Source organism: Pleurodeles waltl, chromosome 7, assembly GCF_031143425.1.
Source record: "Pleurodeles waltl isolate 20211129_DDA chromosome 7, aPleWal1.hap1.20221129, whole genome shotgun sequence".
Classification (NCBI taxonomy): Eukaryota; Metazoa; Chordata; class Amphibia; order Caudata; family Salamandridae; genus Pleurodeles; species Pleurodeles waltl.
The window spans coordinates 1,268,295,825-1,268,307,433 of NC_090446.1; the positions used below are offsets into that span (position 1 = coordinate 1,268,295,825).

The following is an 11,609-nucleotide window of genomic DNA, read 5'->3' on the forward strand; positions in this document are numbered from 1 at the left end:
AGTAAATGCCTGTATTTAACTTACTCTTCTAAGAGATGTGATAGCTATTAGGAAGGCTACATTCCAGGTTAAGTATTGTATCTCACAAGAGTGCATGGGTTCAAATGGTGGATCCATGAGTCGTGTTAATACAATATTGAGGTTCAACAAGGGGACTGGTGGTGTTCTCGGGGGTAGGATTCTTTTTAAACCCTCTATAAATGCTTTGATGACTGGGATTCTAAAAAGTGAAGTTGAATGCGTAATCTGCAGATAAGCAGAATTTGCTGTGAGATGTATTTTAATAGAAGAAAATGCTAGTTTAGATTTTTGTAAGTGTAATAAGTAGCTTACATTGTTTTTTGCGGAAGCATGTAGTGGTTGAATTTGATTATTATGGCAGTAAACACATTTTTTCCATTTGTTTGCGTAACAATGTCTTGTAGTAGGTTTTCTAGCTTGTTTAATGACCCCCATACATTCTTGTGTAAGCTCTAGATGTCCAAATTCTAAGACTTCAGGAGCCAGGTTGCTAGATTGAGCGATGCTGGATTCGGGTGTCTGATCTGTTGTTTGTGTTGAGTTAACAGATCTGGTCTGTTTGGTAGTTTGACATGAGGTACTACTGACAGGTCTAGTAGTGTTGTGTACCATAGATAGCGCCAGGTTGGTTCTATTAGTATTAGTTTGAGTCTGTTTTGACTCAATTTGTTTACCAGAGAAGGAAGGAGTGGGAGAGGGGGAAAAGCGTAAGCAAGTATCCCTGACCAACTCATCCATAAAGCATTGCCCTTGGACTGAGGGTGTGGATACCTGGACGCAAAGTTTTGGCATTTTGCGTTTTCTTTTGTTGCGAAGAGGTCTATTTCTGGTGTTCCCCAGCGTAGAAAGTACGTTTTTAGTATCTGGGGATGAATTTCCCATTCATATGTTTGTTGGTGAGCTTGACTGAGATTGTCGGCCAACTGGTTTTGAATCCCTGGGATGTACTGTGCTATTAGGCGAATGTGATTGTGAATCGCCCCATGCCAAATCTTTTGTGCTAAGAGACACAGTTGTGATGAGTGTGTCCCTCCTTGTTTGTTTAGGTAATACATTGTTGTCATGTTGTCTGTTTTGACAAGAATGTGTTTGTGGGCTATTAGTGGTTGAAATGCTTTCAATGCTAGAAACACTGCTAATAGTTCTAAATGATTTATATGCAGTTATTTTTGCTGAACATCCCATTGTCCCTGTATACTGTGCTGGTTGAGTTGTTCTCCCCACCCCATCATAGAAGCATCTGTTGTGATTATGTATTGAGGCACTGGGTCTTAGAATGGCAGCCCTTGGTTTAAATTTATAGGATTCCACCATTGAAGCGAGAGGTGTGTCTGGCGGTCTATCAACACTAGATCCTGAAGTTGACCCTGTGCTTGTGTCCATTGTGATGCTAGGCACTGTTGTAAGGGCCGCATGTGTAGCCTTGCATTTGGGACAAAGGCTATGCATGAAGACATCATGCCTAGAAGTTTCATTACAAACCTCACTTGATAGTGCTGGTTTGGGTACATGTTTAACATTATATTTTGGAAGGCCTGTACTCTTTGTGGACTTAGAGTGGCAATCGGCTTTTGTGTGTCGATTGTTGCTCCTAAATATTGTTGTATTTGGCACCGTTGTAGATGTGATTTTTGGTAGTTTAGAGAGAACCCTAGTTTGTGTAGGGTTTCTATGACGTATTGTGGGTGTAGAAGACACTGTTGCTGAGTGCTGGTTTTTATTAACCAATCGTCTAAGTAAGGGAATACATGCATGTGCTGTCTCCTGATGTGAGCGGCTACTACTGCAAGGCATTTTGTGAATACCCTTGGGGCTGTTGTTATCCTGAATGGTAACACTTTGAATTGGTAATGCACGCCTTGGATTACAAACCTTGAGTATTTCCTGTGGAAGGATGTTTAGGTATGTGGAAATAAGCATCCTTGAGATCTAATGTTGACATGTAGTCTTGTTTTTTGAGCAAGGGAATCACGTCTTGAAGTGTCACCATGTGAAAGTGATCTGATTTGATGTAAAGATTCAGTGTTCTGAGGTCAAATATAAAGTTTTGTCTTTCTTTGGAATTAGGAAATACAGGGAGTAGACACTTGTTCCTTTTTGATGGTTGGGCACTAGTTGTAGGAGGCTGGGCTGGCTTGTAGTGGGTACCAGAGGTACTTGCACCTTGTGCCAGGTCCAGTTATCCCTTATTAGTGTAGAAGAGGTGTTTCTAGCAGCTAAGGCTGATAGAAGGTAGCTATGGCAAAGCAGCTTAGGCTGAAATAGGAGACATGTAAAGCTCCTACTATACCACTGGTGTCATATGCACAATATCATAAGAAAACAATACACAGATATACTAAAAATAAAGGTACTTTATTTTTATGACAATATGACAAAAGTATCTCAGTGAGTACCCTCAGTATGAGGATGAGAAATATACACAAGATATATGTACACAATACCAAAATTATGCAGTAATAGCAAAAGGGAGTAATGCAAGCAGCGTAAAGTTGCAATAGATTGCAAAAGGAGCAAATAGGTATAGGGGCAACATAAACCATATACTCCAAAAGTGGAATGCGAACCACGAATGTACCCCAAACCTATGTGAGATTGTAGAGGGTCGCTGGGACTGTAAGAAAATAGTGAGGGTTAGAAAAATAGCCCACCCCAAGGCCCTGTAAAGTAGGTGTAAAGTGCACCTACAACCCCCAGAGAGCACAGAAGTCATGATAGGGGGATTCTGCAAGGAAAACGAACCCCAGCAATGCAACAAAAGTGGATTTCTGGGCCTGAGTACCTGTAAGACAAGGGGACCAAGTCCAAGAGTCACGACAGTGTCGAGAGTGGGCAGGAGCCCAGGAAATGCCAGCTGAGGGTGCAAGGAAGCTGCCACTGGATGGAAGGAGCTTGGTGTTTTGCAAGAACGAAGAGGACTAGGAACTTCCCCTTTGGAGGATGGATGTCCCACGTCGTGAAGAAGCTTGCTGAGGTGTTCCCACGCAGAAAGACAGCAAACAAGCCTTGCTAGCTGCAAGAGTCGCGGTTAGGGTTTTTGGATGCTGCTGTGGCCCAGGAGGGACCAGGATGTCGCCACTTGGATGAGGAGACAGAGGGGGCACCCAGCAAGTCAGGGAGCCCTCACAGAAGCAGGCAGCACCCGCAGAAGTACCTGAACAGGCACTTGGAAAAGAGTGAACCGGAGTCCACGGGAAGTCACAAAAGGGAGTCCCACGACGCCGGAGGACAACTCAGAAGGTTGTGCACTGCAGGTTAGAGTGTCGGGGACCCAGGCTTGGCTGTGCACAAAGGAAATCCTGGAAGAGTGCACAGCAGCCGGAGCAGCTGCAAATCACACGGTACCCACAATGCAGTCTAGCGTGGGGAGGCAAGGACTTACCTCCACCAAACTTGGACTGAAGAGTCACTGGACTGTAGGAGTCACTTGGACAGAGTTGCTGAGTTCCAGGGACCACGCTCGTCGTGCTGAGAGGGGACCCAGAGGACCGGTGATGCAGTCTTTTGTTGCCTGCGGTTGCAGGGGGAAGATTCCGTCGACCCACGGGAGACTTCTTCAGAGCTCCTGGTGCAAGAAGGAGGCAGGCTACCCCCAGAGCATGCACCACCAGGAAACAGTCCAGAAAGCCGGCAGGATGAAGCGATACAAGGTTGCAGTAGTCATCTTTCCGACTATGCTGCGGTTTTGCAGGCGTCCTGAGCAGTCAGCGGTCGATCCTTTGGCAGGAGGTGAAGAGGGAGATGCAGAGGAACTATGGTGAGCTCTTGCATTCGGTATCTGAAGAATTCCCCAAAGCACAGACCCTGAATAGACAGAAAAGGAGGTTTGGCTACCTAGGAAGGAGGATTGGCTACTAAGAGAGGTAAGAGCCTATCAGAAGGAGTCTCTGACATCACCTGCTGGCCCTGGCCACTCAGAGCAGTCCAGTGTGCCAGCACACCTCTGAATCCAAGATGGCAGAGGTCTGGGGCACGCTGGAGGAGCTCTGGGCACCTCCCCTGGGAGGTGCAGGTCAGGGGAGTGGTCACTCCCCTTTCCTTTGTCCAGTTTTGCGCCAGAGCATGGCTGGGGGATCCCTGAACCGGTGTAGACTGGCTTATGCAGAGATGGGCACCATCTGTGCCCATCAAAGCATTTCCAGAGGCTGGGGGAGGCTACTCCTCCCCAGCCCTGACACCTATTTCCAAAGGGAAAGGGTGGAACACCCTCTCTCAGAGGACGTCCTTTGTTCTGCCTTCCTGGGCCAGGGCTGCCTGGACCCCAGGAGGGCAGAAACCTGTCTGAGGGGTTGGCAGCAGCAGCAGCTGCAGTGGAAACCCCGGAAAGGCAGGTTGGCAGTACCCGGGTTCTGTGCTAGAGACCCGGGGGATCATGGAATTGTCTCCCCAATGCCAGAATGGCATTGGGGTGACAATTCCATGATCTTAGACATGTTACATGGCCATGTTCGGAGTTACCATTGTGACGCTATACATAGGTAGTGACTTATGTATAGTGCACGAGTGTAATGGTGTGCCCGCACTCACAATGTCTGGGGAATTTGCCCTGAACAATGTGGGGGCACCTTGGCTAGTGCCAGGGTGCCCACACACTAAGTAACTTTGCACCCAACCTTCACCAGGTGAAGGTTAGACATATAGGTGAGTTATAAGTTACTTAAGTGCAGTGGTAAATGGCTGTGAAATAACGTGGACATTATTTCACTCAGGCTGCACTGGCAGGCCTATGTAAGAATTGTCAGATCTCCCTATGGGTGGCAAAAGAAATACTGCAGCCCATAGGGATCTCCTGGAACCCCAATACCCTGGGTACCTCAGTACCATATACTAGGGAATTATAAGGGTGTTCCAGTATGTCAATGTGAATTGGTGAAGTTGGTCACTAGCCTGTTAGTGACAATTTTCAAAGCAGAGAGAGCATAACCACTGAGGTTCTGGTTAGCAGAGCCTCAGTGAGACAGATAGTCATCACACAGGGAACACATACAGGGCACATACTTATGAGCACTGGGGCCCTACCTGGCAGGGTCCCAGTGACACGTAGACTAAAACAACATATATACAGTGAAATATGGGGGTAACATGCCAGGCAAGATGGTACTTTCCTACACTAGTTCTATTGCTTGTTTTTGTAACAATGCTTGGACTTCTAGTTGTAACAGGTCTAAGTGTTGTTTTGACATATTGTGTGCTCTTGGAGGCACATCTGGTGGCAACTGTAGGAATTCTATGCAATAACCATGTTGGATAATGGCTAGGACCCATGCGTCCGTAGTTATGTGTTCCCAGTTGTGGTAATATGCGGTAAGTCTCCCCCCTACTGGTGTTGAGTGGTGGGGGTTTGTGACATTGAAGTCACTGTTTGGTTTGTGGGGTTTTTGGGCTCTGGAATTTCCCTCTTGGTTTAGGGAATTGTCCACCCCTATATTGTCCTCGAAAACCTCCTCTCTGATACTGGCCCTGATATGTGGGTCTGACTTGTGAGGTGGAAGGCTCTGTGGTTTGGGAAGGAATCCCCCCCCCCCTAAAGTGCAGCTTTCTAAAAGTGCCTCTGCTCTGTGGGGAGTAGAGCGCGCCCATGGCTTTGGCCGCGTCCGTGTCTTTTTTTTGTTTTTCTATTGCTGTATCGACCTCCGGCCCAAACAATTGTTGTTGGTTGAACGGCATATTCAGCACAGTCTGATGGATTTCTGGCTTAAATCCGGAGCTTCGTAACCATGCGTGCCTACGAATGGTTACTGCAGTCCTTGCCGCCGTGTCTGCTGAGTCAATAGCCTACCTTATTTGGTTGCTAGAAATAGTTTGACCTTCCTCAACAACCTGTTGGCCACGTTTTTGGTACTCTTTGGGAAGGTGTTGAATGAGATGTTGCATTTCATCCCAAAGTTCCCTGTCGTATCGAGCCAGTAGAGCCTGAGAATTGGCAATCCGCCATTGCCTGCTGCATCGAATTTCCGACTTTCCTTGTCGGGCGGTGGTGCGTCTCCTGAGGATTGGGAGTTTGCCCTCTTTCGGTCTGCTCCCACTACCACTGAATCAGGAGTTAATTGTTGAGTGATAAACAGAGGGTCCGTTGGGGGAGGTTTATATTTCTTCTCCACCCTAGGCGTGATGGCTCCGCCTTTTACCGGGTCCTGGAACATTTGTTTGGCGTGTTTTAACATGCCTGGCAGCATTGGCAAGCTTTGGTATGAGCTGCGAGTAGATGACAAGGTGTTAAACAAAAAGTCGTCCTCTATGGGCTCTGCATGCATTGCTACATTATGAAATGTAGCTGCCCTTGAAACCACCTGCATATATGCAGTGCTGTCCTCAGGTGGTGTGAGCCTTGCCGGGTAGCAATCAGGACTATTGTCTGAGACCGGTGCATCATACAAGTCCCATGCATCCGGGTCGTCTTGGGTCATCCCTGTGTGTGTCGGCGACTGCATCGTTGGTGGCATTGCTACCGGGGACAGTTGTGGCGAATGTAATGGAGATTGCTGTGGCGAGAACCTTGGTGGTGTTTTCTCTTTAGCCACTTTCGCTTTTGGCTGCATTTCCGTCTCATGGAATACGAGCTTCCTCTTGATTTTTATTGGAGGAAGAGTTTGAATTTTCCCTGTGTCCTTTTGTATGTGCAACCTCCTCTGGGTATGGTCTGGCTCTCCCATGCCCAGTTCTTGTTCAAATCTGTGCCCTTGCAACTGAGTTGAAAGGCCTTGCTCTTCTGTATAGGAGCCTGGTTTCGGCTCTGAGGCTGCATGTTTCGCCACTGAAGTTTTTTGTACAGTCTTTTTCGGCTCCGAGGAAACCTTGTTGATTTTAGGGGTGCCGAACTCTCGGTGCCGAGATGGTTCGGAGCCGGTATCTCGACCGGAGTCGGATGTCTTCGGCTGCTGGGAGGCCTTTTTCGGTGCCGATGTTTGGTCACCGTGTTTTCGGGTTAAGCCATGGCCTGTTGGCGGTGGCATCCCCTTGGCCTTCATTATCTTTGAGTGAGTCTCTGCCGGGGCTGGTTTACTCACAGTTTGTTGCTGCGTCTTCGGCTGCTCACTTTCGGACTTGTCCGAGTCCGAATCTCGAATGGAGAACCTCTCCTCTTCCTCGACGTCGATCTGCTCGGCCGGTGTCGACGCCATCTGGAGTCTTCAAGCTCTTCGATCTCGTAGTGTTTTCTTGGATCGAAATGCCCGACAGGCCTCGCAAGTATCCTCCCTGTGTTCCGGGGATAAACACAGACTACGGACCAAGTGTTGGTCTGTATAAGGATACTTTGCATGGCAGTTGGGGCAGAAGTGGAAGGGGGTCCGGTCCATGAGGTTTGAAGACGGACGCGGTCGGGCCGACCAGGCCCCGCTGGAGAGTGGAAGCCCTGAAGGGCCGCCGGAGCGCTTCTTTCTTCGGTGTCGATGTGCTAACACTAAACCGGTACTGAGCACGAACAATACCGTCAATTTTTCCGATAACTAACTAACTTTCCTGAATCGAAATACGGAACGAAGAGGAACACGTCCGAACCCGATGACGGAAAGAAAACAATCTAAGATGGAGTCGACACCCATGGGCAATGGAGCCGAAAGGGAGGAGTCCCTCGGTCTTGTGACTCGAAAAGACTTCTTCGAAGAAAAACAACTTGTAACACTCCGAGCCCAACACTAGATGGCAGGATAATGCACAGCATGTGTATCTGCAGCTACACATGCCATCGAACATATATATATATATATATATATATATATATATATATATATATATATATACACACACACACACACACTTACAAGCCTATCTATAGCTCTTTATACATACAAACACACACACATTCGGCTTTTAAATGTGTGTGCATATTTACAAGGCTACACAACCAAACGAGACAAGCCTTATATAGAAGCAAGACTAAAAGCTATAGTTCTACTTTTAAATATAGTCTGTCCCAGTTTTTGCTTCTCAAAATGTAAAAATGTAGATATCCTACTCTTAACGCTTGGACAAAATATCGGTATTTGTCTCTTAGACACCTGGCAACCCTAGTCCCTAGCGTACTGCAAATACATTTTTACAGTGGCGCTTGGGTCGGTGGGAGGGAAGGGGGGAAGGTGTAACCAATAACCAATGATCAACTGTGATGCATTTTCTAGCCAATGTGAAGCTATATAACAGTTTCCTTCGCTACATAGCCAATGAACTACTCGGTAAGCGCCCCAGCCAATCCCAGACGAGCGCCTTCTACCGACAGGAAGTACGATGCATTTTCCCCAGCGCTCTTCGGATGTGAGCGTTGGCATGCATAGGGTTGCAACTTGCTGATTTTCGTATATAACTAACGGGGATTTCGGAATGTCGAAAAGATTGCGCCCGGGAACTCCGGACCGATGATTATGCTGTTTTCCATGTACTGTTCCCCCATACTCTGCTTCGTGCCCTCGCATCCATGAGTAAGACCTGCCGGTTCCCTGCACTCTCTGACCTCCCGGACACCAAGCCCAGGATGAGGCGGCTGCTCAAGAAGAGCCAGAACGAGAAGTATCGCCTCAAGTACCTGCGGCTGCGGAAGGTGGCCAAGGCCATGGTGTTTGAGAACGCCGCTGCCTGCGACGAGGCGGCTCGCCTGGAGGAGAAGTTCGTCCGGGTCAAGGAGGAGCGCCGCTACCTGCTTACCCGTCTGCTGCAGCTGCAAGCTCTGCACAAGACGGAGGGCCAGCCCGCGGCCGGCGGACTGCAGGAGCCTACCGGCTATGGGGTGCCCGGGGCCCTCCAGGATGGCCTGGTCATGGTGGCCCCGACACCCGACGGCGAGGAAGACACAGTCAAGAAACCGAAGCGGGACAAGAAGGAAAGAGGAAAGGAGAGCTCAAAGACTGACGCGTCGAAGAATTCGTCCAAAAGGAAGAACGCAGAGGGGGCCACAAGGAAGCTGGTGCAGCCTATTGCCCTGGACCCCTGTGGGAGGCCGATTTTCCCTATCGTCCTCGGAGGGCTCACTGTTTACAGCTTGGGCGAGATTATCTGCGACCGTGCTGGCTTCCACGACGAGACTGCCATATACCCCGTTGGCTTCTGTAGCACAAGGGTATACGTCAGCTTGAGGAACCCGGACCAGAAATGTCTGTATACATGCCAGATTAAGGACGGTGGCACTGGACCCCAGTTCGAAATTGCACCGGAGGACGACCAGCAGAACGCCATAGTAGCGACTTCGGCAAACGACTGCCATGCGCAGCTGCTGGAGGCCATCAGCAGGGCCCGTGGGCGGCTGCACACCGGCGTGGCGCCTTCTGGAGAAGACTTCTTCGGCTTCTCCCATCCAACCATTCAACACCTGATCCAGAGTTGCCCCGGCGCCCGGAAATGCGCTTTGTATCAGTGGGTGAAATTCGAAGTCTGTAGGCCTGGGGATGGGCAGGTGCCTCAGGGACTGTCAGATAACAATGCATCAATGTGTTTCGAAGCCTTTCAGAAACAAGCTTTCGAGGACGAAAGGGATGAGATGGACTTGGCAGGAGTTTTAGAACTTTCCAAGATGGATCCCTCACAGGCTTCAGTCTCCACTTATCAACAAATGTTTTTGTCCACGCCACACATGGCTTCATCACCGCTTGACTCCGCTATGAAGTCTCCCCAGGCGTGTAGTCCGGATATGTCATCAGACTGAGCTGCTGTCCACAGTGCCTTGAGATAGTCATCAGTTTCTTAAATGCTACTCCTCTTTGTACGAAAACAACTCGCAGGCGTTTGATATCAAGTTGCATTGCAGACATAGTTTCAATTCATGTTTCCTATTAATGTTTCTGTATGGCAAACTTACGAATATAGAGCATGTTACATAATTATTGTTTGTATTAGCCATATAGTGTCCTTAGAGCTCTCTAAAGTAGTAGGTGTTAAAACGACCATCATTCAGATAGGTTATATTATCGACCGTAGAAAGACGGAAGTTGTTTGATGTTCTCGTCGTAAGGGCAGTCTACGAGTTATTTACACTCACGTTTCTGTAGTGAATACGTGACTCCGCTAATATTTCTGGTCAATATTAGCAAGCTATACGAGCAGTGCTTTAAATGGGCCGGTACTGTCCGGTCCTGAGTACCAGCACTTTTTTATTTTGATAGGGAGAGTACCGGCATATCTCAAGAAAAACTTAATACTTTTAATTGCAGAGTACCGGCACTTGTCAGAAACAAGCAGGTACTCTGGCACAGAGTACCTGCACTTTAATTTTTCCATTTCAAGCACTGTATAAGAGTATGTTGCTTCTCATATGCAGGTTGTTTGGGACTGCAGGGTTCGATGGGAGAGTGTTGAGTTAATTACATGGAAGTGCTTCTGACTGGGCAAAGGGTACATCACAACATATATGTAAGTGAACCACTAAAAGCTTGTTGTCTGTCTCAGACCAAGATCATCATCTTGGACCAGAACAAGCCAACCTTTGATGTAGTTTTAGCTTCCATTCTTTCTATCACAGCATTTTTATTTATTTCACATTTTAATTAAGTACATGCATGGCCACGGTTATCGTAGTGCTGTACAGTGCCCAAAGATTGACTGTCCTTACAATGGTGATTGCATATATCACAGGGTTACATCAAGTTGTATACTAATATTTCTCTGCAGCTCTGTAGTTGCAGACCTATGTCCTAGAGATGGATGGGTCAACTTTGATACTCCTAGTTTTTGCAAGTACCCTTTTTCACAACTGATGTACAAACAAAGTGAGCTGTTTCACGAGCCTCTTTTGCATTAAACAGTATTCTCAAATATCAAGTGTAATGCTACATTTTCTTAAGTTATTGGGTAATTTTTCTTTTCGCAAAGTGGCATTGTGATAATAGAAGTAGTAGTTAGAAAGAAGGTTACAGGCTGACCTTATTGCAAGTTATGAGTTACCGGAACAACAAATTATAGTCTCCATCCAAACATGAATCTGTTTAGCTGACAGCCAGCAGCCTAGGCAGTAGTATACAAAACGTGTAGAGATGACACCTGGACATAAGTATTGCTTGAGACTATAACTATAGAAACATTAAATTTCTTGCTCTGGTGGCTACGTATAATTTTTACACCGTGACTAAATTCCAAAGTGTTATAGATACTATTAACAGGCCTCAAAATCATAACAATATTACTAGATCTGCAGGTCGAGTAACTTGAATAGTCTATTCAACCTGACTGTAATGTACTTGACCTGGAAATGGGTCTCACATTGTGTGATCCCAGGCAAATTTTGTATTTTAAAGTCACCTTTTTCTTCATTCTCATGAGTGCACCTTCAGATATGTGAGTGCTGCATTTCTGCTGTAAAAAAAAAAAAAAAATCCTCTTTGGTGCGATTAAATACACTAAAAATTTGCTCCGTGTATAATCACTATAGCCCACATATAAGGTACACATGATCCGTGCATTACTTGCCTCTTAGTTTACTAATAGCTTTGTCATCAGGGCAGGAGAGTTTCTCAGTTTGTTTAAACACTCACTTTTAATTAATATATTACTAATGCATGGTGTGGTAGCACAATGTCATTTGTAGACAGGAAATGTCCAAAAACCTTCCCACTAACTTGCAGCTTTACTGATAAAACTATACAGTGTATTAACAATCTGTGAAA

General features: G+C 46.9%; 1 protein-coding gene across 1 annotated transcript; it reads left to right on the top strand.

The window, feature by feature from the left end:
* Positions 1-8,225: 8,225 nt before the first annotated feature.
* TBRG1 (transforming growth factor beta regulator 1) lies at positions 8,226-10,761 on the top strand. Its single transcript, XM_069200455.1, has one exon. It carries the CDS (start codon positions 8,435-8,437, stop codon positions 9,653-9,655), a length of 1,221 nt encoding a protein of 406 aa, XP_069056556.1. The 5' UTR covers positions 8,226-8,434; the 3' UTR covers positions 9,656-10,761.
* The last annotated feature ends 848 nt before the right edge of the window (positions 10,762-11,609 follow it).